Source organism: Myotis brandtii, unplaced genomic scaffold (genome assembly GCF_000412655.1).
Source record: "Myotis brandtii unplaced genomic scaffold, ASM41265v1 scaffold686, whole genome shotgun sequence".
NCBI classification, from domain to species: Eukaryota; Metazoa; Chordata; class Mammalia; order Chiroptera; family Vespertilionidae; genus Myotis; species Myotis brandtii.
Genome location: NW_005370683.1, coordinates 5,998,919 through 6,026,083, shown reverse-complemented (window position 1 = coordinate 6,026,083; position 27,165 = coordinate 5,998,919). Strand labels below are relative to the sequence as shown.

At 37.7% G+C, this 27,165-nt stretch overlaps 1 protein-coding gene across 7 annotated transcripts in view; it reads right to left on the bottom strand.

Moving 5' to 3' along the window:
• Positions 1-2,320: 2,320 nt before the first annotated feature.
• Positions 2,321-27,165, bottom strand: part of ARID2 (AT rich interactive domain 2 (ARID, RFX-like)) — a 195,019-nt gene continuing 170,174 nt past the window's right edge. For 6 of the 7 annotated variants that reach the window (XM_014529534.1, XM_014529538.1, XM_014529532.1 and 3 more), the window contains 5 exons: positions 20,336-20,474; positions 20,163-20,248; positions 15,926-16,049; positions 15,747-15,838; positions 2,321-3,910 (listed from right to left, as the gene is read on the bottom strand). In XM_014529534.1, coding sequence (XP_014385020.1) covers positions 3,766-3,910; positions 15,747-15,838; positions 15,926-16,049; positions 20,163-20,248; positions 20,336-20,474 — 586 coding nt within the window. In that variant the 3' untranslated portion in view covers positions 2,321-3,765. The remainder of the gene's footprint in view (positions 3,911-15,746; positions 15,839-15,925; positions 16,050-20,162; positions 20,249-20,335; positions 20,475-27,165) is intronic. The other variant, XR_001359718.1, reaches the window with a different exon arrangement.

Sequence of the window (27,165 nt, the reverse complement as noted above, 5' to 3'; positions counted from 1 at the left end):
CCAGTTCCAAGAACCCATTGAGAACATTGAGGACTTAACTGTAGTCTTAGAGCAGTGGTTCTCAACTTCCTAATGCCGCGACCCTTTAATACAGTTCCTCGTGTTGTGGTGACCCCCAACCATAAAATTATTTTCGTTGCTACTTCATAACTGTAATTTTGCTACTGTTATGAATCGTAATGTAAATATCTGATATGCAGGATGTATTTTCATTGTTACAAACTGAACATAATTAAAGCATAGTGATTAATCACAAAAAAAATATGTAATTATATATGTGTTTTCCGATGGTCTTAGGCAACCCCTGTGAAAGGGTCGTTCGACCCCCAAAGGGGTTGCGACCCACAGGTTGGGAACCGCTGTCTTAGAGGAACCGAATCTGCTCACCTACCTGTGACAATGTGCCTCAGCCTTTCTAAGTTATGCATAGTGCAATCCCATAACTAATTTTTAACAATAGAAGCATTTGCTCCTTTTCTTATGAAATGAGGATTCACAAATGCAACTAGTTTTGCAAATATCAAGGTAGTAGAAAAAGCCATGGCTGTAATGTAACTAGCAAGTTAGTACTGTCTTCATTTGTTTTGCTGCCTTAAGAGAAAGTCGTTAAAACTCTGAATATCTGACTGCATTGTGTACTATGAAGAGTTTAAGTAATATGAGAGTGATTGATAAGCCAAATTTTCCTTGGATAAACACTGGATTTTTTTCTCTTTTAAATACTATTTGATCAAAATGATCCCAGCATCAAGCGCCAGGTGCCCATGTGGTTAATACCATAGCTGTGCTCCTGCTGCTTCACCGCTTCTGTTTTGTGGAAAAAGTCTCACCATGCTTCCTTGGTGTCTAATACTCAATCACAGTGATCAAGATCACAACAGAAGTCACTTATCCAAAACATTCTCATTTTAAAAATCATTTTTATTGTCATTTTATGGTTAAAAAAACATACATGGCATGACTATAAAGTAATGAGACAAGTTTCCATGTGTGGCTTGAACTACTGAGTCTCATTAGTATATAGTCACATCCTATCTCGAACTTGGAAGAAAAATATGCCTTGGCTATATGATTATCAATTTTGTTACTTAAAATTTATTGAGTGCCAACAGAGCACTAGGCACGTATATAACACAGAATTGTACAGTCTCTAAGTTGTAGACTATATAATTTACATAGATTTCTTAAAGATAACATTAAAGCATGTATTTACAGAACTTTAGACAAAAATAACAATACTGGAAATCAGCAAGTTTCTGTCTAGCGAGGAGCACCTTTTCATGAATGAGAGGGTTACGCAGAACTTGTGCGTGAGCACTTTAATTCCATTACCCAGCAAGTCCATGTTATTTCATTATATAGTTATATAAAGCTATAAGAAGAAAAGCCTAAGTGGAAAGCCATAATTGGTTTCATTAGGTCAAATACATATTTAGAAAATTCTCTGCTGAGACCAATGCTTCAAGGAGACTACAGACGTATTTACATATTATAGCACAAAAGCTAGAACTATGGCATGCGATTCCAATAAGGTGGAAGAATGGTGAATACGAAAATCATTTTTCTAAACCTGGTTTCTTTTCTATTAATTTACCATAGCAGTCTTAATTTGCAAAGAAACGTACCTTTAAAACAAATGATGTTACACAAAATTATTGATGTTACACAAAATTATGTTAGAAAAATTCAAGAGATTTTTAGGTAAATACAATGAATAGAAAATTCTCCAACTGACATCCACCACTGGTAGCCTTGTAAGTTTTGGGGGCTTGAGAGTGATTGTAGTGTTAACCACAGCATCTCCGGTGTGTCTATAGGCAGCCCTAATATTGGGAGGTGAGCCAAGAATAAACCCCACAACCCTAGGCAATAATCGTGACCAATGTTGGAGGAAGTTTCCTAAGCATTCATTAATACATGGCAGAGTGCCAGGGAGCCCTCTTTAGGGAGAAATGAGATTCTCCTTTGCTAATAGTTGAATCAAAATAGTGAAGGAAATTTTTTAGATCCAAACTAAGGCCCTTTTACTCTCAGAAGCTGCTCCCAAATTCAAGTTGAGTACTTGGATGCACTGTGGTTCTGAATGATTTGTCAAAGAAACAGTGTCAAACAATAATCTGGGTTTGCCTTGCAGTCTAATGGAAAATAAATACTCTGAATCTCCTGCCTATCTCCTGCACTCTCTCAGTAAAGGAACTCTCTTAGCTATTCTCTGTTCAATGTATTATAAATCAACGTACATCAAATAGGTGACTGGCCCTTGCCTTCTGCTGAATTTTTAAAGAATGTCTTAACCATACTCAGAAATGAAGGACTCAAGAAAATGTTCAGTCTTTTATTTAAAAACTATAAACAGTCACCAAAGTAAATAAAGCCATTCTATAACATAACTGTTAGGTCTCTATTTTTACTGCACATCCTAATGACACAGCAGAAATGGTGGCTGGAGGCCTTCCACACTTTTGGGTGCTAATAGAACAGGCAATAGGCAGTTATAAATGGATACATGTCACGCTGAGGAGAAAAGACAATTTAATAAGGAAGTGAGCAGTTTCTGAGCAGGAATGTGATACAGTATTAAGAATGGAAGAATAATACAATAAAATTCCACACTATATTAAGATAGAAAAAGTAGTGAAGAAAATATCATACCTGCACATAATGCATATATAACACAGGAGAAAACCTGTATAAAATTCCATGTATTTAAACCAATTTACAAATACAAAAAAATTCTGTCCAAGCTTTGAGCTTGCACATGACAAACGTTTACAGTGGATACATGTTAGGGAAAACCAAAAAATACCTTCAAATAGTTTTTCTTCTACAAAAATGACATGAGATATATTATTCATTACTCTTTCAGCCAGCAAAATGAGTTCTAACAAGGTGTATAATACAAAAAAAGAAAAGGAAAAAAAAAATCACAGTTCCACAACTGTTTTGACTTTACAGCATCAGTACCTTTGCAGAAGTATTTACACAAATTTAAAGAACATTCATCCACTGCGTAGAATATATCACAATTACTTACAATTGACAGGAAAGTCTAGAAAACTTTAGGACCTACCAGTAATGCTTCTAGGACACCACAGAATGTATTTCCAGTGGCTGCAGTGGCATGAAAGGTGTTCATTCTATTCACAAATATTTACAGGATCTATTCAGACTGGTAAATTTTTATGATAATAAATAAGTGAAAATATATTGGCTCAAGTAAGAAAACCAAGCTACTGATTTCTAAACAAAACACACAATCCATATCTAGATATTAGTGGCCCCCTTGGAGATACGGGGTATAGGTGTGCTGAAACTTTTTTTTTTTTTAATTATTCAAACCAGCTTAAACGGTTTTGTAAATATAAAAATGTGCTCCTTTTTGGATATAGATAAAAATATTTAATGCTTCTATTTCATCTGCTCATGTAGGTTTTACAATATTCCATGTATATTCCAATGTGGATGGTACTGAATTCTGATCATACCAGTTTCCATCAGGACTTATCAGATCTGAGAGACATCCTGCAGATAAGCTGGTTGACAATCCCACAGCAGTTTTTTTTTTCTTTTTCTTTTTAGATTTTTTTTAAAACAGAACAAAGGGATCACTCAGGGATCAGAATACGAAGCTTCCTCTCAGCATCATGGGAGGAGATAAAATAATTCATTCTATGGTCTCTGCTCCATTAAGACTTGGTGCTTTCTTCAGTAACATGTGAAATGTATCTGACTTTGAGTTCCCCACTACAGAAGTGGAATTATTTTTCACTGCAGCATTTCTGAGTCTTTTTCTTGTTCTTTACTCTGAACTGTAAAGTTAAGTTCGTAAAGGCATTTGGCAAGGGTGGAGGACGCTTCCATGTTACTAATGGCTAGCACTGATAGGTTGTTTTCATGTCTCTTTAACAATCTGGAAGAAAACAAAGAAGTTTATCAGCATCCAAGGTCCCAGAGATGATTCCTTGCGGACTTTGCAAGTTTAAAAACTAAAATTTTAAACGACATAATACAGAGTCCCACAGTAAATGTAGATATAAAATTGCTGGAAGATAAAAAGGAATTTGGGAAACTAGTTAAATCTATTCAATTTACAAAGTAAACTGAGCCAACCTGAGGCACCTCAAATGGAAATGACTTTCTAGCTACTTAAACAGTAGTGTCAGAATTAGGCAACTTCTTGGCTTGTTTTTTCTTCATGGTACCTTTCTAAATACAGGACACCACGTAGAATAATTTGCATTAATCTCCATTCATGCTTCTAGAAAATTCAGGCAGTATCTCTACAAGAGTAAAATTCATAGAATCCAAGAGTGGAATGGTGGTTGCCAGGGGCTGGGGGGAGATGGAAATAAGGAATTACTAATCAATGGGAATAAAGTCTCAGTTAAGCAAGATGAAAAGCTCTAGAGATCTGCTGTACACTTTGTACCTCTAGTCCAGTGGTTGCCAACCTTTTGGACCTCATGGACCTCCAGTGGTCCACGGACCACCGGTTGGCAACCGCTGCAACAAGAATGTATTGTACACCTAAAAATTTGTTAAGAGGACAAATCTCATCCTAAGTGTGCTTAACTCAATAAAAAAATTTAAAAAATTCAGATCCTGTTAGAAAACAGTTGGAGGGAAACAAAATGGTTGCTTTTAAGAGATTAATTGAAAATAAAAATTAGGTCCTAGTATGATAAAGTTTCTTTCTCTTCATTAAGTGAAAACAGGCAACATTTACCTTAACTATTATTTGAACACCACAATATTCCATAAAAGAAACTGGTTTTTAAAAAATTTACAAACTTACTGCGTGGTTCCACTTATATGCAATAAAAATTGTAAATATATTTTTTCTTTATTATTAATTTTTCTTTTCTCTAGTTTATTATAGGAATATTGTATTGTATATAACATATAAAATCTGTGTTAATCGACTGTTTATGTAAGGTTTCCAGTCAACACTAGGCTATCAGATTTTTAAAATATATATATTCTTATTTATTTGAGAGAGGAAGAGAGAGGAGAGAAGGATGGAGACATCAATGATGAGAGGGAATCATTTATCAACTGCCTCCTGCATGCCCCCTACTGGGGATCAAGCCTACAACTCGGACATGTGCCCTGACCAGGAATCAAACCATGACCTCCTGCTTCATAGGTCAATGCTCAACCACTGAGCCACACTGGCTGGGCTATTAGATTTTTGAGGGAGTCAAAAGTTTATATGCTGATTTTCAACTGTGCAGGGGAGCGGGGAGGGAGACCAGGGGGTTTAGGGGGTGTGCTCAACGTTCCTAACCCCCACGTTGTTCAAGGGTCAACTGTATTACTAAACTATCAATGGTAAAAGCTAGGTGATTGGTATATACTAGTAAGTGTTCACTGCAAAATTATTCCAGGTTTGCCTTATGTGTGAAAATTTTCACATAACATGTTAGAAAACAGCATGAGATTATCCAAGAACTTTCAGTGCCTTCATTAAAATAATCCTGGGTAAAAGGAACTGAAAGTGAAAAGGAGGGAGATGAAGACTTCTAAATTTTGAATGACAAACATTATAAGGAAGCAATAAATGGGAAAAGACAGAAATTCAAAGCCAAAATTTTAACATGTGGGGACTGTAGTAATTTTTACCATAGCATAGCAAAGCACAGCAAAATAACTATAAAAAATTTGAGATTCACGACTAAGGAATTGAGCATTTTTCTGGCTATTTGGGTATTTGCTTTTATGTAGTTTCCATATATAGATACTCCATAGACTGAAAAAAAATGACTAAAATTAAACATTAAAATTATAATATCAAATATTGATCAGTATGTGGAGTAACTGAGACTCATACATTGCTGTAGGGAGTAATAAAACCTCTGGAATTGTTATGTACTAAAGTTCTAATATCCTATGAATCACCAATCCTTCATAAAAGCTCAATAGAAATATGTCCATATATGGCCAAAGACCATGTATTGAATGTTCACAGCAGCATTCTTAATAGCCTCAAACTGGAAACAACCCACATGCCCATCAAAAGTAGAATAAAATAAATTTGAGTATATTTATGCAATAGAATTCTATACTGCAATAATATGAACAAAGTACAGCTATATGCAATAACATGAATAAGGCTCACAAACAATGCTGAGTGGGAAAAAAAGTAAGAGAATATATACTATATGATTCTACTTATATAAATTTCAAAATCAGGCAAAATTCATCTGTGGTGTTTACAGATGAAGAGTGATACTCCAGAAGACGATGGGATCAAGACTTGCGGGGATTCAAAGAGGCTCTGTGGTACTGATGCTGTTCTATTTTTTTCTTTTTTTAAATATATTTTTATTGATCTCAGAGAGGAAGGGAGAGGTAGAGAGAGATAGAAACATCAATGATGAGAGAGAATTATTGATTGGCTGCCTCTTGCATCCCCCTATTGGAGATCGAGCTCGGGCATGTGCCCTTGACCGGAATCGAACCCAGGACTCTTCAGTCTGCAGGCCAACGCTCTGTCCACTAAGCCAAACCAGCTAGTGCAATGCTGTTATATTTCTTAACTTGGATGGTTGGTTATAAGGGGGTTCATTCTGTGATAATTCATTGGGCTTTACACTTCTGTGTTTTATACTCTTCTTTAGACATAACTTATTTCACAAGTTTATTTAACAACTCTTTAAATGAACTATGAAATTTCTATGAAAGAAAGTCATAAAAATCTTTATTTAAAAATAGCATACAAAGTAGAATAAAAATATTTCGCCTTTATAAATTAAGACACTTTGACAAAGAAAAACATTGTTTCAAAATCTTAAAATCATATTTTCCAAACTGACAGTCGCATATTAAAAAGTATTCTTTGTTTTATTTTTATGTCACATGTATAAAACTAGAAACACTAAATTTAAGTCACCAGGATGATTTTAAGGTAACAATTTCACTTAAAAAAAATTTTTTTATTATTGATTTCAGAGAGGAAGGAAGAGGGAGAGAGAGAAACATCAATGATGAGAGAGAATCACTGCCTCCAGCACACCTCACACTGGGGACTAAGCCTACAACCTGGGCATGTGCCCTGACCGGGAGTCAAACCATGACTCCCTGGTTCATAGGTGATCCTCCAACCACTGAGCCACACTAGCTGGGTACAATTTCACTTTTTATATAAATTAATATCTTTTATTTGGGGAGGATTTACACAAATTAAATAGGCACTCACTAGATAAAAAATGAAATATGTCTTTTATTGTATAAAATTATACTTTCACTTTCATATTTCAAAAGTTCTTTTTGATATGTTTAACAAAGCATAAACATTGTGTCACTTTAATGCACTTAATAGATAATGTGAAATAGTTTTTAAGTAGCATTACTGAAGACAATTTAAGACACGAATCAGGAGTTTGAATACAAGTGTATCTCCTTTAGCTTCCAAAATAAATAAATTTATTTTCTGGAGAAACCAAGCCAGAAAGGCTTAAAACTTACAGTGACAGACACTGGGAAGGTTAGGAGGTGATCGACTGGACAAAACCTGGGACTGGGTGAAAGTGAACACACATGAACACAGGGACAGCTTCCTGGCCCCTCCCCCTATCTGTTTCCAGGATGCAGGATCTTACATTGACCCTTATCCAAACTGCCCACCTCCAAAGGCAAGAAAATCAGAGATTGTTCTCTGGAGAAACAATCTCTCTACAGAAACTGACATTTGGGGTGGAAGTGGGCTTCTAATAAACCAACTGGTTTATCAGGGGTCACCCTAAAATAGCAATCACTAGTGACAATGGAGGTCACACACCCAGAGGGCCCAACTAATTTTTAAAAATATTTTATTCTTACAATTTAATGAAGCCAAGGAATTTCAGACATTCAAGGAATTTCTAGGAAATGGCAACTATACTGCAAGCAGATGAAATTTCAAAAATACTAGAAATTAATATCCTCAGAGAGAGAAGGCACTCTCTTCAACATATGAACAGAATGTTACAGGACAGCAATAACCGGCAACTCAGAAAGAGCACTTAGAAATTAAAGCAGAATAGCTAAAGTAAAAATTCAATAGATTGATGATAAAGTCAAGAAAATTTCCAGAAAATAGACAAAAATTAAAGCTGAGAGAGAAAAGAAAATTAGAGACTCAATCTATAAGGGTCTAGCATCCACAAAACAAAAGTTCAAGAAATGGGAAACAGAGACAATGCTGTTTTTAAGAGTCTCTCTTTGCCTTTAAACTTTGCCATTTTAATTATGATGTGTCTTGGTGTTAGCCTCTTTAGGTTTATTTTGCTTGGGACACTGTGCTTCCTGGACTTGAATGTCTATTTCCTTCACCAGGATAGGAAAATTTTCACTTATTATTTTTTTCAAATAGGTTCTCAATCCCATGCTCTCTCCTCCTCCTGGTACACACCTATGATGTTAGGCTTGATGTTGTCCCAAAGGTCCCTTAAACTATTCTCATTTTTTGGGATTCTTTCTTTTTGCTACTCCAATTGGGTGTTTTCTGCTACTTTGTCTTCCAAATTGCTGCTTTGATACTCTGCTTCATCTAATCTGCTGATTCCTTCTAGTGTATTCTTCATTTCAATTATTGTATTCTGCATTTCTGACTGGTCTTTTTTATGGTTTTGTCCTTTTTTAATGGTGTTGAAGTTCTCACTAAGTTCCTTGAGTATCCTTGTAACCATTGTTTTGAATTCTGTATCTGAGTTGCTTACCTCCATTTCTTTCTTTTTTTTTTAAATCAATTTTTATTGATTTTAGAGAGGAAGGGAGAGGGAGAGATAGAAACATCAATGATGAGAGAGAATCATTGATCAGCTGCCTCCTGCACATCCCCTACTGGGGATTGAGCCTGCAACAGGGGCATGTGCCCTTGACCAGAATCCAACCAGGGACCCTTTAGTCCCCAGGTGTCTGCTCTATACACTGAGCCAAACCAGCTAGGGCTGCTTGCCTCCATTTCTTCTGGAGATTTCCCCTGTTCTTTTATTTGGGACATTTTTCTTTGTCTCCTCATTTTAGCTGCCTCTCTGTTTGTTTCTATGTATTAGGAAGATCTGCTATGTCTCCCAATCTTCATAAGGTGGCTTTATATAGTAGGTGTCTTGTAGGGCCCAGTGGCTTGTAAGGCCCAGTGGCACAGACTCCTGGGGTCTAGGTCCCCACTCCCCAAAAGTGGAGACTGTGTGCAACCTCCTATTGTAGTTGAGCCTTGATTGTTGTTGGTGTGTCCATGGGAAGGATTGACCCCCAGATCAATCAGCTATGAGGACTGGCTGTAACTATAGCAGAGGAGCTACGGTGTAAGGGCCAACCCATGGAGCAGGACTCACTTCAAGTAGGGTCTTGGTGCCTGCAGAGCCCACCCCTTGAGTGTGTCACTTGTGGAGGTTGTTGGGTGGTACTCTAGCATGGTTGAAGCTGGCCACTGTGTGAGCTGGGTCTGGGGCTTCCTGGGAGATGCAGGCCAAGGTCGGCTTCTGACTGTTCCCTGCCTGGGGCAACCAGGCATGAGCTACAGATTGATATACAGATGATTATCACTTATGCTGGGCTTGCAGGTTCCCAGGGGAGGCCAAGCTGTAAACCAAGGCCAGATGTTGCTAGTGCCAAGCCTGGGGCCACTTAGCAAAAGGTATGTGGGATGCTGAGGCCAGATGCTGCTTGTTTGGGGTTTGTGAACCTTTGAGAAAGTTTAGGAATGTCCGCAGCATGAGCTAAGACAGGCCATTTGTATGGAAAAAAAACATTGGAATTGGCTTGGAAGGACCCACAAGTTGGGCGATGTGGGTCTCAAGGAATCACCAGGGCAGGGCAAAAAGTTATTAGCCAGAATAATGGAGACTCAGATTTGGAGGAACAATGGCCTCTGCCAGCACTTCTGTCTGGGATAAAGCTGTTCCTCCGGCCCTCACCCAAAGCCAGATAATTCACCTCCTCCTCATATGCCCCTGGTGCCTATCAAGCTGCTACCCCAGTGCTGGAGTTCAGCATGAATCTGAGTAAGTCCCTGTGCAGGTTCTTTAAGATAAACGGCTGGGATTCCAGCAGCCCTCTGTCTCACTCAGCTGCAATCTTGCTGGTATTTACAGCTAGAAATTATGGGGATTTCTCTTTCTGGTACTGGAACCCTGGACTAGGGAGCCTGGTGTGGGGCTGGGACTCCTGGCTTTCAGGAGAGTCTTCCACAGCTGAGATATCCCTCATGATGTTTAACCACCACACATGGGTGTGGGACCAGCCTGTTCTGCATCTCGGTCCCACCTACCAATTCTTAAATGAGTTAGTACCCATATTTATAGCACTTCTGTTCAGGGGTGGTTCTCAATGATGGCTATTCTGTACTTTAGCTGTTAGTTGTGTTTACCTACTCCATATTAACTAGAAGCTCTCATTCTTTTTTAAGGCTGAATAACATTCCATTGTATATACACACAAACCACATTTCAGTTATTCATTCATCTATTGATGGACACTTGGGTTACTTCCACCTTCCAGCCAAGCTGCTATGAACAGTGGGCACGTAAATATCTGTTCAACTACCTGCTTTCAGTTCTTTTGTGTATATAGCCACAAGTGGAATTGCATAGATAATCCTATGTTTAATTTTTAGAGGACTGCCATACCATTTTCATAGTGGCTGTCCCTTTTTATATTTCCACCAGTAATACACAAGGGTTCCAATTTTTCCACATCTATGCCAACACTTTTTGTTTTGTATTTTAATAATAGTCATCCTAATGGGTATGAAGTAGTATTTCACTGTGGTTTTGATTTGCATTTCCCTAATGATTAGTAATGCTGAGCATCTTGTCATGTGCTTATTGGCCATTTGTTTATCTTATTTGGAGAAATGTTTAAGTCCTTTGCTTATTTTTAACGTGGTTTGTTTGTGGTTGAGTTTCAGGAGTTCTTTATATTTTCTGGATATCAACCCCTTTATCAGATATGTGATTTACAATTATTTTCTTCCATTCTATGGGTTGCCTTTTTATTCTGTCAGTAGTATCCTTTGATGCACAAGTTTCTAATTCTGATGAAATTCAATTTGTTTTTCTTTTGTTGCCTGTGCCTTTGGTGTCATATCCACATATCCAAGAACTCATTGCCAAGTCCAATGTCATGAAGCTATAAAGTTTTAACTCTTACATTTACGTCTTTGATCCATTTTGAGTTAATTTCTGTATATGGTGTTTGCTAAAGGGTTAAACTTCCTTCTTTTGTATGTGACTACCCAGTTTTCCCAACTCCATTTGTTGAAAAGACTGTCTTTTCCTTCTTCAAGGGAGAATTGGAACCTTATTGAAAATCACTTAACCATGTATGTGAGATCTCATGTCTGGGCTCTCTATTCTGTTCTTTTGGTCGGTATGTCTATCTTTTCCCCAGTACCACAGTTTTGATCACTGTAGCTTTGAGTAAATTTTGAAACCAGGATGTGTAAGTCCACCAACTTTCTTTTTCAAGGGAGTTTTGCCTATTCAGGGTCCCTTGAGATTCCAAATTTTAGAATGGATTTTTCTTTTAAAAAGAGTCATTTTGATTATGATAAGAGTTGCATTGAATCGGTAGATTGCTCTGGGTAGTACTGACATTTTAACTCTATTAAATCTTCCAAAAGGATATTTCCCCATTTATTTATGTCTTCTTTAATTTCTTTCAGCAATGATTTATAGTTTTCAGTATATAAGTCTTCCATATTCTTGGTTAATACGATTTCTATATATTTTATTCTTTTGATTTATTGTAAATGAAATTGTTCTCTTAATTTATTTTTTGAATCGTTCATTATTAGTGTATAGAAAAGTACCATTTGATTTTTTTTAAATATATTTTATTGATTTTTAGAGAGGAAGGGAGAGGGAGAGAGAGATAGAAACATCAATGATGAGAATCATTGATTGGCTGCCTCCTGCACGCCCCCTACTGGGGATCGAGCCCACAACCCAGGGCATGTCCCTTGGTTGCAGGCACATCCCCAGTAGGGGGTGTGCAGGAGGCAGCCGATCGATGTTTCTAACCTTCTATCCCTCTCCCTTCCTCTCTATAAAAAAATCAATAAAATATATTTAAAAAAAAAAAAGGAAAAGAAATACATTGCAATTCTCCAGTGCTCATGCTTAATCAGAATGGAGATAAACTGCATTTAAACATCTTAAACTATTCAATCATTTTGAATTTCAAATTTTAAAAATACTGACATTTCATGTTGTTCAGTATGATGTACTGTAAGAATAAAGGTAAATATCCATGTATCTTCCTTTTGTGCTGCAGGGTTTTTTTGTTTTTTTTTTACTGCAAATAGAATTTGCTTTAGTCTAAGAAAAAAACAAACCACAACCAGTAACTTATTTCACCAGAGACGAGAAGTATCATCAGAGAACTATCTTGTGCAGCTATCTGATTTCCTACACTCTCTTCCCGACATATATATGTTTTGCCAGATTCTCTTTCAGTATTTTAACTCAAGCAAAACTCCCCATCAGTATAGATGTTCTATATGGGGATTCCAACCTGGACTGGGAAAGTAAATGGAAAGAATTTAGTGGATTGTGTTAATTCTTTTGCTTCTGCCATATTAATAGAAACTGAAGATGCCAGACGACATTTGGGAGGTTCAGAGTTAAATAAAATAACAAAATCAACAACAGCATAAAAACAGTAAAATGAAAACTTTTGGCCCAATAATTATATTCAAACCAGCCAAAGTGTCTTTGCTGTAAGCTTAAGAGTGTGTAATGTGGCCCAGCTGGTATCGCTCAGTGGCATCCATGCACCAAGTCACTGGTTCGACTCCTGGTAAGGGCACATGCCTGGGTTTTGGGCTTGATCCGCAGTTAGGGGGGGCATGCAGGAGCCGATCAATGTTTCTCTCTCATTGATGTTTCTATCTCTCTCTCGTTCTCTCTAAAAGTTAATAAGAACACATTAAAAACAAAAAGAATCTGAGGAAAGTCTGCATTCCCACCAGCCGTGTATTAGGGTTCCCTTTTCTCCACATCCTCGCCAACACTTGTTGATTTGTTGATGATAGCCATTCTGACAGGTGTGAGATGATATCTCATTGTTGTTTTGATTTGCATCTCTTATGATTAGTGACTTTAAGCATTTTTTCATATGTCTCTTGGCTTTCTGTATGTCCACTTTGGAGAAGTGTCTATTTAGGTCCCTTGCCCATTTTTTAATTGGATTGCTTGCCTTCATTTTGTTAAGTTGTATGAGTTACCTATATATTTTGGAAATTAACCCCTTATCAGATGAATCATTGGCAAAGTACACTGCTGGTGGTAATGCAAACTGGTGCAGCCACTGTGGAAAACAGTATTATGGAGTTTCCTCAAAAAATTAAATATGGAACTCCCATTTGACCCAGTGATCCCACTCCTAGGAATTTATTCTAAGAATCCTGAAACACCAATTAAAAAGAATATATGCACCCCTATGTTCATAGCAGCACAATTTACAATAGCTAAGATTTGGAAACAGCCCAAATGCCCATCAGCAGATGAGTGGATTAAAAACCTGTGGTACATCTACACAATGTAATACTACCCAGCTATAAAAAAGAAAGACCTCTTACCATTTGCAACAGCTTGGATGGACCTGGAGAGCATTATGCTAAGCAAAATAAGCCAGTCAGAAAGATAAGTACCACATGATCTCACTCATATGTGGAATCTAATGAACAAAATAGATCCAGAGACACAGAAGCATGGGACAGACTGTCGAATTGCAGAGGGAAGACAGGGAGGGTGGGTAAAAGAGATCAACCAAAGAACTTGTATGCATGTATGCGTAACTCATGGACAAAGACAGTAAGGTGATGAAGACCTGGGGTTGGGGGAAAGGACGGGCTAGAAGTTAATGGGGGAAAACAGGGGACATATGTAATACTTTCAAACAAATAAAGATTAAAAAAAAAAAAGAATGTGAGGAAAAAGCCCTAAGAAAAAGTTTAAAATTACTTTTATAATTCCAATTGCCTACACAAATTTCAGACAGATTCTACGAAAAAGTTAATTTGTGAGACTTCTTTTCTTCCATCTGTCTATCAATCAAATACTTATTGAATCACTATTACATTCCCAACAGTATGCTAGGCACTAAGAACACACACACAAAATAAATGTTCAATCCCTGCTTTCAAAGAACTCAGGTGGTAACAAGCAACGTGTGCAGTGGTAGAGAGTACCTACTGCACCCTAGGTCAGGAGTAGGTTTGTAAGAAAGATGTTAGGAAAGGAAGAGGTCACCTTGAGTTGAATCCTAAATATGAATAGGAAGTAGAGATTACCTATAATGTATTGGGCATTGTGCTAGGTGTTCAGGCTACAAATATTAATCAGAGAAAGTCAGAACATAGGTCAGTAAGGGAAAAAGGTAATATCAAAATGATTTACAAAGTAATATTAAATGTTGTGAGACAGAATGTTATAAAAATAGAGAACAACAAACTCGGTGGGGAAGGGGAACACAGCATAAGAAAGGTGGCAGACAGAAGCTAATGTCTGAGTTGAATTATGAAGTCTGCAGATATTTAATAGGCAGGTATCACAGGGAGAAGGGTATTCCAGGCAAGGGGTAATAAACAATGAGCACTGGAACAAATGTACAAAAGTGTAACATGAAAGTCTAGCATGATTAGGAATTTGCATGTGATTTAGTGTGGCTGAAACTTAAACATAGGCTATGCAGCAAAAGAAGAGTGGGAGGGCAAAACAGTGAGAAAGGTAGGAAGAAATCATGTTATAAATTAAACAGGAAGACACCAGTGCTCTCATGTGGTTACTAAACCTTCATATTTCTTTTGAAAAGCTTTATTTTTTAAAAATTTGAATATTAAGAATTTTTCTTACTCATCTGTGAGAATACTTGATACACTAAATATAGTAACTTTTGTCATTGCAAAAGTTCTTTAGCTCTAAGAGTTTTAGTCATCTTTAATTTATAAAAGTTTTAAAATTTGATATAGTCAAATTCATTGCTTTTTTTGGTAATTGATACCACTGTTTTTATGTTTGGAAAATCCAGTTGTAAGGTTATTGCAAGAAATATCATAAAAGGCAAAATGAGGAGAAGGAAGAAGAACTAAGGTAGATTCAAGATATATTTAGGGAATAGGAATGTGAGAGAAGAGAGACTCAGTGAGAAAGTCACTATCTTCACTATCTGGAAGACAAGATGCCTTAGAGGACAACTTTTCAACAAAGGAGCTTGAGATATGGGAGGAATACTAGAGAAGCCAGTTAAGTTTCAAGGGAGACAAGGTCCAAAAGGCATCAAGAGAACATTTCATCTTTCAAGGACCTACAAAATCCCGAGTTTTCTCTTGGTTAAGTCCATTACAAAGTAACTTTTTTTAACACTTTAGCATATCATAGTAAATGTTAACTTTGATAGCTTCATTAAAATGCCAATTAACAAACTGAATTTTATTCTAATTCCACATAATTCAAATGATTAATTCATTCCTCCCTCCCTAAGTTTTCCCTTTAGCAGATATACTTTTTACTCTAAAGTCTATGGCTACCAAGAAAATTAACATAATAAAACAAGTTAAAGGAACACCTTTTGGTAGTTTCAACTTCTCTCTATTTTTTGGCTTTTAAGAGATCACGATGGCCTGACCTTGGCATAAGCTTTTTGACATACAAAGTTCCTGAGAAAAACAGTGAATAAAATATAGATATCTAATTTCATTACCTTATAAGAAAAGTAAAATAATCTAAATTCATTTCGGCTATGGAAAACAGATTACTCACCTGCGACCACATTCTGAATATTTACCAATGTTTTTTAATATTAAGGCAGCTGTTAATCGGATGTGTTTAGTTATTGGTCCCTCTTTTTCATCCTTAAAAAGAAAGGAAAAGAAAAGAATAAAGATCTAAATCACACAGTGCTCACACCTTTACAGGAAAGGCTTTCAAGGATTGCTTACTGTAAAATCTCGAAAGACGAGGTTTCTTGATCCTCTCCTTAGAGCCATAAGGGCAGCACTGGGATGATTCACAATGGCCTTTTGAGCTCTAGGAGTTGAGCTTGTGCCCCCCACAACTGGCTGCCTAAATTGTCAGACAGAAAAAGAGACTGTTAACATGATGCTGCAGACTGACCATAACCAAGCTGCCAACTCGAGGTGGATACAGGATGAATAAAATCTCCCATGGCCCAGCATTAATATTTATTCTTTGTGTCAGCCTATACAAAAGGGGCTCTTAGTATTAGGTGAAATTTCAAGTGTTTTATTTTCCAATTTACCAATTTTAAAGCAAACAATAGATGTTCCAGCATAATCCATTTTTAAAGTTACTGTGCTAGTAAACATGCAATAAAAATAAATACAACATAAGTCAGATGGAAAAGGACAAAAACCATGATTGTATTCATATGTGGGATATGAAACAGAAAGCAACAAATGAAAAAAAAACAATAAAAAACAAACTTATAGACACAGACAACAGTATGTTTGTTGTCAGAGGGGGAGGATGAAGAGGGTGAGGGGGCTTAAATATATGGTGATAGAAGGAGAGTGGTTTTTGGGCAGTGAGCACACAATGCAATATACAGATGATGTATTATAACGTTGTACACCTGAAACTTATATAGTGTTATTAACCAAGGTTATCCCAATAAATTTAATTTAGAATTACAGCATGGTACCAAAGTTTGTGGAGTTTACATCATTGAATGTAATGTGAAGATGTTAACAAATAAAAACATTGTCTGCAATTTCAGCTGCAAATTATTTTGGCTAAACAATACCAAGACTAAAATAATATTACCTAAGAATGTATTGACATAGGTATAGGTGATCCAGAAAAAGATAACCTAATATAATAATACTAAAGGCCCGGTGCACAAAACTTTGTGCACTCGGGGGGGGTCCCCTCAGCCCGGCATGTGCCCTCTCGCAGTCAGGGACCCCTCGGGGGATGTCCACCTGCTGGGTTAGGCCGGCTCCCCAGGGGGATCGGGCCTAAGCTGGCAGTCAGACATCCCTCTGGCAGCCCGGGAGCCTTCGGGGGATGTCCACTTGCCAGCGGAAAGCAGGCCTAAGCTGCAGTAAGACATCCTTAACGCTGCTGAGGAGGTGGGATAGGCTCCCGCCACCACCGCTGTGCTGGCAGCCGTCAGCCTGGCTTGTGGCTGAGCAGAGCTTCCCCTGTGGGAGCGCACTGACCACCAGGGGGAAGCTCCTGCATTGAGCGTCTGCCCCCTGGTGGTCAATGTGTGTCATAGTGACCAGTCATTCCCAGTTGTTCTGCTGTTGGGGTCAATTTGCATATTACCCTTTTATTATATAGGATAGAGGACTGGTGCGCAGGTGGACTACTGCTTTGCCCTGAAGGGTATCCCAGATCAGGGTGGGAGTCCCACTGAGGTGCCTGGCCAGCCTGGGTGAGGGGCTGAGGGCCGTTTTCAGGCTAGCCACACCCCCTTCAGGGTGGGGTTTGCCCACTGGGGTGCCTGGCCAGCCTGGGTGAGGGGCTGATGGCTGTTTGTGGGCTGGCCACGCCCCCCAGCAACCCAAGCTCCCAGCCTCTCCTTTTTTTCTTTCTTTTTTTTCTTTCTGGGATTTATTTATCTTCTATAATTGGAACTTTGTAGCCTTGAGCAGAGCCCAGGACCGGCCAGGGCAGGCGGGAAGCTTGGCTTCCTCCATCGCCGGGGCAACCCAAGCCTCCTGCTCGCTCCAGCTCTGTGGCTGCCGCCATCTTAGTTGGGTTAATTTGCATACTCGCTCCTCATTGGCTTCTGGGCGTGGCTTTAGCATAGTGGAGGGGCGGTTAATTTGCATGTTTTTCTTTTATTATATAGGATGAAATTATGTTAAACACCACACTTCAAACTATTTGTTATATAATCTTATTTTCCACCATTATTTAATAACTCTAATCAACCCTTCCAGTATAATTCTAACATCCTTTTTAAAACTCAGACTGAAGGAATGAATTTTACCTAAAATTAGATTCAAGCTATTCTAGATTTCCTTGGCCAAGCAGAAAATTGCATTAATAGCTTTTGTATTCTGCCGAGGCCATGGTGTAAAGAGCACTGACTTGCATGTGGGGAAATCTGTCTATTTCTGGCACAATAACTAGTTGTATGACTTTGAATATTTCAGTTTGCCCCTCTATGCTTCAGGTTTCACATATGTAAAGTGGGGATATTTCTGGCACTTTTTTACATATGTAAACTAATTCTGAATATTAAATAAGTTAATGTAAAAGCAATCTTTGAATTGTAAACCAGTTTATAACTATATATAGTTATCAAAAGAAAAGAATATCTACATATATACTGTTATTAGATTTTATGTGTAAAACTAGAGGCCCGGTGCATGAAATTCATGCACTTGGGTGTGGGGGGGCCCTTCAGCCCGACCTGCACCCTCTCGCAGTCCAGGAGCCCTCCGGGGATGTCCGATTGCCACGGAGGCAAGAGAGGCTCCCACCACCACCACTGCGCTCGCCAGCCATGAGCCCAGCTTCTGGCTGAGCGGCGCTCCCCATGTGGGAGCACACTGACACCAGGCGGCAGCTCCTGTGTTGAGTGTCTGCCCCCTGGTGGTCAGTGCGCATCATAGTGACCGGTCGTTCGCCCGGGCCGAAACCAGCTTTCCGACATCCCCCGAGGGGTCCCAGATTGTGAGAGGATGCAGGCCAGGTCAAGGGACTCCATTGGTGCATGACTGGGGCTGGGGAGGGACGTGGGAGGTTGGCCAGCTGGTCAGGGGTCGTGGCAGGGCTCCAGGGTGTGTCTGGCCCATCTTGCTCAATCCCAATTGGCTGGACCCCAGCAGCAAGCTAACCTACTGGTCAGAGTGTCTGCCTGCCCCCTGGTCAGTGCACGTCATAGCGAGCGGTGAGCGGCCTTAGCATTCATTAGCATATTACGCTTTGATTGGTTGAACATCTGACCGGATGACTGGACACTTAGCACATTAGGCTTTTATTATATACGATGACAAAGATTTTCGATTTATTGTAATCAACACATCAAATATCTCTTCCTCCAAACTTGAGCAAAACCAAACATATTCCAACATATTCCAATAAGCTACATAATATATACAAATTAAAGACAGTGAAAATTATAGGAAAAGATACTTGGCAGAAAAATGACTTTCTATTGCCTGTAGGATAAAACTCAAACTCATGATTATAGCTTATGAGACCTTCTACTATTTACTCCTTATTCTTTGGGTCTCAGTTTGGAGGTACTTTCTGTCAGAAAGCCTTCCCTGGATTGGTTTAGGTGAGCTCTCATAGTATCTTGTGCACCTCTTCATTTTAGTACTTTAATACATATAGTAAGAATTACCTACACCTCTCACTGATGGATCACCAGACACTTAAGAACAGCAAAATGTATCTTGCTCATGTATACCTCATTCTATACCTTAGTGTCTAGCACATAGTAGATGCTCATTAACAGAAACTGAATAAAGTATGTTAAGCAGATTCTGTACTCCCATATTTCTAGTTCTCTTTCTAGAATATCAGCTCTAAAGTTAGAGACTATGTCTTATTCTTAGAATTCCCTAGGTCTGGCACAATGCCTAGTACATTGCAGTATCTTAGTAAGTGGTGGCAAATTAATTTTCACATTTTCAGAGTTAAAAATATTATTCAGGTTACAGAATCTACAACTAAGGCCCTCAGAAACAGAATAGGAGATACTATATAAATCTAATAAGGAACTTACAGAAATCTGCAACTTAGAACTCCACTATATTCATTACAAGTATATGAATTGTAAGAAGAAATCTCTTTGCCATTATCAAATACATGTTCAATTACTCTCAAAGAATAAAAAAATAGGGGTGGGAAAAAGTAGGTGTACAGTTGTGAATGTGATAGTTTATTCTTGTATTATTTATTAATTATTGCATTATTTTTCATTCAAACAACTGTAAACCTACTTTTGTCCACCCCTGTATATAGTTACAGTTTACAAAATATTTCTCATATAAATATGAAAGTGATGCTTAGAGTAAATACTCTAAGCAATTTGAATAGGGTCACATAGCTGGTGAATGGTAGAGCTGGACCAGAACTCAGGTTTCCAGTTTCCTACTATGCTAAAGTTAAATTTCATTGTTAACATGTTTTGCCTACTCTCCTGATTTTTCTGTCTGTATATACAACAGGAAGTAAACTCATGTTCCTTACTTGGTAGAAGGTTTTTGACTTCCTGCTTGTCCTGGTTCATCTTGTTTTAATCCTGCAAGCAGGGCATCCTTTGAACAGTGCTTATCCTTTTTGAGAAAGAGGAAGTAAAAGAATATGCATCAAAACCTTTATTGCAAAAGAGTTACTGACCAAACAGTATTAAGAAAGTGTACCTGTAAGTGGGTAATAAAAGAAAACCTTTGTCGCTGAAAAGGCTCACAACCTTCCCACAGACATTGCCCTGGATATACATCTTTTCCTCCATGTTCAGTCGCTGCATGGTAGAAAACCTGTGAGGGTGTCTGAAACCACCTGCAAAAAATGAAAGTAACAAATTTTCTGACACTGAATATAGTCTTTATAACAGAAAACTTGCTCTTTTAATACAAAAGCTCCAGATCAATATACAGAAATATTAAGAAAAATAGTGCAAGCAAATTTCAAGTTCATTTCATTTCAAAAAATATTTTGAAACTATTTGGAAACAAATTTCTCTGCATATATGTCCATGTTAAATCATTACCATGAACACTTTTGGTCATTTGTTTTCAGTTTAATATGTTTCATTAATTCCCTACCTTCAATGAAGCTCAGCTAAGAATCTCTTAAAAGTAAATGAAATATCATTTTAAAACACAATAGAACATGCTTTTATATACAAATACCATACTCCATTGTACTTTTAGAAGCTGCTCAAACATTTACATATAATAAACTCTAGCATATTTAACAATCTAACAATCTAAGTGCTAAACATCTTGGTAGGTCTATCTTTTAGTTGAACTCACATTTTGTATGTTTGTCCATGTCTTGAATTTCTCCAACATTATACCCTACTCACTCATATACCCTGAGGCTTAACGATACAAGTGTCTGAGTGAATAAGTGGCCAAGTATACAAATGTGAAGAATGTCAGATACAATTTCTCTCATTAATTAGAACACATAGCAATGAGAGAGAATACCGGGATGCAAACAGCAAAGAATACATTGAAAGGCTTCAATTACTAAGTAGTAACTCAAATATTTGTACAATCCATATCTTTAAAGTTTATGGCAGAGCTCCCTTAGGATTTGATTTTTTTAATGTCATATAAACACACACACACACACACACACACACACACACACACACACACATTATAAATAGAGAAATTTCGTTGCAATGGTTCCTATTTTGTGTGTGTGTGTGTTCTTTTTAATTAAACCTCACCCAAGGATATTTTTTCCTTTCATTTTTAGAGAGAGAGGAGGGGAGGGGGCGGGCAGGGATCAAGCCTGCACTGAGGTAAGTGGCCTTGATCTGAATCAAACCCGCGACCTTTCAGTCCTCCAGCCAATGCTCTAACCACAGAGCCAAACCAGCTAGGGCTAATAAACATGTATATATTTGAACCAATTTTTGATGTACAGTATCTATACAATATTTTAAATTAGTAAATAACTTTAGGAAATAACTGACATATTAAAATAAATTTTAAACAAGAGTAAATACTGAATTATAAAAGACAATGTCAAAAATTAATATGAAGATTACATATTTCATATCATTCATATTCATTTATATAAATACCTACCAAAAGTTTATTGTGAAACTATCATGGGTTGGAAAATTACTATTATTAAAATGTCCACAGTACCCAAAGCAATCTACAAATTCAATATAATCCCTGTTAAATTCCAATGGCATTTTTCACAGAAATAGAACAAACAATACTAAAATTTCTATGGAACCACAAAAGACTCCAAAGAGTCATAGCAATCTTGAGAAAGAAGAACAAAAGCAGAGGCATCATGCTCCCTGATTTCAAACTATAAATAAAAAAGCTATAGTAATTCAACAGTATGGTATTGGCATAAAAAGAGACATATAGATCAATGAAACAGAACAAAAGGCCCAGAAATAAACCTATGTATTATCAATTAATTACAACAAATGAGCCAAGAATATACAATAGGAAAAGGATAGTCTCTTTAATAAATGGTGAAGGAAAAACTGGATAGCCCATACAAATTAATGAAACAGGACAACAATCTTACACCATACACAAAAATTAACAAAATTAACTCAAAATTGATTAAAGACTTGAATGTAAGACCTGAAACCATAAAACTCTGAGAAGAGAACATAGATGGAAAGCTCCTTGATACCAAATCAAAGGCAACAAGAGCAAAAATAAACAAGTGGGACTATATCACATTAAAAACTACACAGCAAAAGGAACAAGAAAATGAAAAGGCAATCTACTGAATGAAAATATTTGGAAAATTATAAATCTGATAAGAGGTTAATATACAAAATATGTAGAGATCTCATATCAATTCAATAGCAGAAAATCAAACAATCTAATTTTAAAAATGGGCACAGAATCCTTATAGAAATTTTCCTAAAGAAGACATACACATGGCCAGCAGGTATATGAAAAGATGTCCAACATCACAAATCATCAGGGAAATGCAAAAAAAACAAACAATGAGATACCACCTCATACCTGTTAGAATGGTTTTATCAAAAAGACAAGAAATAGCTTGGCCAGTGTGGCTCAGTTGGTTGAGCGTCGACCCAAGCACCAAGAGGTTGCCAGTTTGATTCCCAGTGGGGCACATGCCTGGGTTTCACACTCAATCCCTAGTAGGGTGCATGCGGGAGGCAGCCAATCAATGATTTTCTCTCATTGATGTTTCTCTCTCTCTCCCGTTCCTTTCCTCTCTCTATAAAAATAATCAATAAAAACATTTTTTAAAAAAAGGTAAGAAATAACAAGTGTTGGCAAGGATGGGGAAAAGTAGGAATCCTCATGTACTGCTAGTGGAATGTAGATTGGTGCAGCCACTATGAAACACAGTATGGAGTTTCCTCAAAAAATTAAAAATAAAAGCAGATCATATAATCCAGCAATTCCACTTTTGGTTATTTATCAAAACAAAACAAAAATATTAACTCAAAAGGTGTATGCACCCCTATATTCACTGTAGCATTATTTACAATAGCCAAGATTTGGAAACAACCTAAGTGTCCATCAATAGATGAATGGATAAAGAAAATGTGGTACATATAGACAATGGAATAATCTTCAGCAATAAAAAAAGAATAAAATGTTGCCATTTGGATAGACCATGAAGTCATTAATGCTAATTGAAATAAGTCAGCCAAAGAAAAATATTGTATGACCTCACTGATATATGGAATCTAAAAAAACAAAAAACCCTCTCAAAGCAAAACCCCAAGCTCCCAGATAAAGAGAACAGATTAGTGGTTGTCAGAGGTGGGGATCGAGGTGTGGGCAAATGAGTAAAGGGAGTCAAAGGTACAAACCTCTAGTTATAAAATAAACAAATCATGGGAATGTAATACAAAAAATGTTTCAGGTAAAAGTAACATTACTAAGCACATTTTTAGTTTTGAAATTTCTTTTAATTTTCAGTACCATTGTCCCCCCCTTATCCATGATTTCACTTTTCACAATTTCAGCTTCCTATGGTCGCGCCATTCTGAGTAGTATCATGAAATCTCGTGCCATCCCGCTCCTTCCTACCCAGACATGAATCATCCCTTTGTCCAGTGTATCCATGCCCTATACACTCCCTGCCAATTAGTCACTTAGCAGCTGTCTCAAAGTTATCAGATTGTCATAGCATTGCAGTGCTTGAGTTCAAGTAATCCTTATTTTACTTAATAATGGCTCCAAAGCATAAGAGTAGCAATGCTAAAAATTCAGCTATTCTAAAGAGAAACCACAAAGTAGTTTCTTCAAAAAGGTGAAAGTTCTCAACTTTATTAAGGAAAAAGATGTATGCTGAGGTTGCTAAGATCCATGGTAAGAATGAATCTTCTATCCATGTAATTGTGAGGGAGAAAAAAAAAAATCCTGCTAGTTTTGCCGTTGAACCTCAAACTGAAAAAGTTACAGCTACAGCATGTGAAAAGTGCTTAGGTAAGATAGAAAAGGCTTTAAATCTGTGGGTGGAAGACATGAACAAAAAATATGTTCCAATTGACAGCAATGTGTTGCATCAGAAAGCATTGAACAAGACTTCAGCAAGTGATCCCGGAAACAACTGACACCAAGCTATTTACTGCAACTGCAAGTAAGGGATGGTTATGCAAATTCAGGAATAAGTTTAACATTCTACCATCTTAAAACATCACAAGAAGGGTGAGTCAGCACAATAATATATTTGAGAGAGACTACAGTCATATAACTTTTATTACAGTATATTGCTATAATTGGGAAAGAGAAACATGGATCTCATTCGCACTGGACCAGCAACCTGGGTATGTATGTGCCCTGACCAGGATTGAACCTGCCACCTTTCGGTGTATGGAACAATGCTCCAACCAACTGAACCACACTGGTCAGACTGTGCCTAATTTTTTTTTTTAATCCTTACCCGAGGATATTTTTCCATTGATTTTTAGGGAGAGTGGAAGAGAGAGGAAAAGACAGAGAGAAACATTGATGTGAGAGAAACACATTAATTGGTTGCCCCCTGCACAAGCCCCAACTAGGGCCGGGGCCAGGAAGGAGCCTGTAACCAAGGTACGGCATGCCCTTGACTGGAATCGAACCTGGGATCCTTCAGTCTGCAGGCCAACACTCTATCCATTGAGCCAAACCGGTCAGGGCTTTGCCTAATTTTTAAGTTAAACTTCATTATAGATATGAATGTAAAAGCAAAAACATAGTGTACTGGTATATAGGGTTTGATACTATCTGTAGTTTCAGGCATCCACTGGGAGTCTTGGAACATATTCCCTGTGGACAAGACAGGACCTACTGTACTCACAATGCTTCTTTAATAGTATGAAATAAATAGACTGGAGTTGTGCTATTTAAATTAACAATTGTCACAAAAAGGCACTTTTTATTGAGTTTTTACAATTTTTACCTAAATGTTATTAGATTAGTTAAAAAGGTAAAGCTGTTTATACACACTCTCACACACACATAAATCAAACCCAAATGTACTACTAGTAGTCACTAGTCCAAATGACAGCTATTTCTAAATGATTTTGCAATATATTAAATTAATCAAGTTTATTTATAATACACAAAATTAATGAATTTATCAGACACAAGAAAAAAAGAATAAAGTTTATATTTCTTTAAGTCCATTTTAATTACTAAATATATACAACTGTGTGCATATGATTAAGACAACAGGGACTTTAAAGTACTTATTACTTTGCCTGCCCAACACAAGAGTCTATTATTTCCCTCTTACTTACCTTTCCCCTCATCCTAAGTCTATTTTCTTTCTATTTATCTAAGTACTAAAGTGATTACAAACCATTCAATATGGTGCAAAGTGAAGTTCTAATATAATAAATGAAGCTGGTTGCAATGATCATAAGAGTGGAAACAAATAAAGGTTTCCAAATCCATGAAATAAAATATCTGAATTTAAAACATCTTATATAATAAAAGCCTAATATGCTAAGTGTCTGGTCATCTGGTTGGCCATTCAACCGATCAAACCGTAATATGCTAACAATATGCTAAGGCCACTCAACCGCACACTATGACGTGCACTGACCACCAGGGAACAGACAACCGGTTGACCAGTCGCTATGATGTGTACTGACCAATAGGGGGCAGATGCTCCGACTGGTAGGTTAGCTTGCTGCTGGGGTCCGGCCAATCGGGACTGAGCGAGACAGGCCGGACACTCTCAGGAGCCATCCCACAGTCCCTCCCCAGGCCCTATTGTGCACTGGTGGGATCACCTCGGCCTGGCCTGCACCCTCTAACCATCTGGGCTGAGGGACACCACCACCCCCCCACCACACACACCACCACCACCACCAACACCACCACCCCCAGTGCACGAATTTTGTGCACCAGGCCTCTAGTTTAAATACAATTTCAATGCAAAACAGATGTTGAGTTTTCAGAATTTTATGGATTCTTCTGGGCTGGAGTGGGAGAATAAAAGATGAGGTGGGATGCCACTATTGCGTATTAGTATCTAAAACAATTTCTTAAAACTACCCTTCCATCAATAACCTACCCCACACCCCACACAACAAACATGTTCATTTAAAGAAATTGGAAAAGTTCAAGAGTATCCACATGAAAATAAAAATTTCCTGCACCCAGCCAGTGTTGCCCAGTTGGTTGAGTGTCCTCCTGTGCACCAGAAATGTTGTCCAGTGCAGTTTGATTCCCGGTCAAGGGCACATGCCCAGGTTGTGGACTCAATCACTGGTAGGAGGCGTGCATGAGGCAAATGATCAATGTTTTCTCACAGCGATATTTCTCTCTCTCTCTCTCTCTCTCTCTCTCTCTCTCTCTCTCCCTCTCTCTCTCTTTCTCCCTGTCCCTTCTTCTATTTCTAAAAATCAATAAAATATTCTTTAAAAATTTTGAAAATATTAAACAGTAATTGATGAATTGATGGAGGCCTAGTATGGACTGTCTTGAAAACTAAAAACTCCTGGTGGGTCACTCTCTGCAGAGAAGCCATACTTTTTTGAGTTTTACTTCAAGGAACCCTACAAGGTTTTCATTGTGAAGACTGAAAAAAAACTCCCTAGCATTTCCAGCAGGGGGAGGGAGAAAATAATCATTAAAAAACATGTCCAGAGTGTTCTTTTCTCCTTAATATAGGCCTGCCCTCCAAGAAAATTTCTTTATTAGAACCTTATCTGACCTAGGGGAAGAGCAACTAGTTAACTCCAGCTCCCTTATAACTCTGAATGTCACATGAGGGGGCAGAGGGGGAGAGGGAAAAAAAGCTAAGAAACTCTTCTCAAAGTCACAGCCCTTAGAATCAAGGCCACTAAAACAGTGTGACTTAATCATAAGATTATATAATGCTTTCCCTTCCCAATCCCTTATCACCACATCAACAGGACTCCAATATAACAGTGGGTTACAATGGAGAGACCTGTAAGATACATACACCATTTAAAAAGAAGTTTCTAAGGAATCCCAAAGACAACAAGGGAGGGCAACACACACACACACACACACACACACACACACACACACACACACAC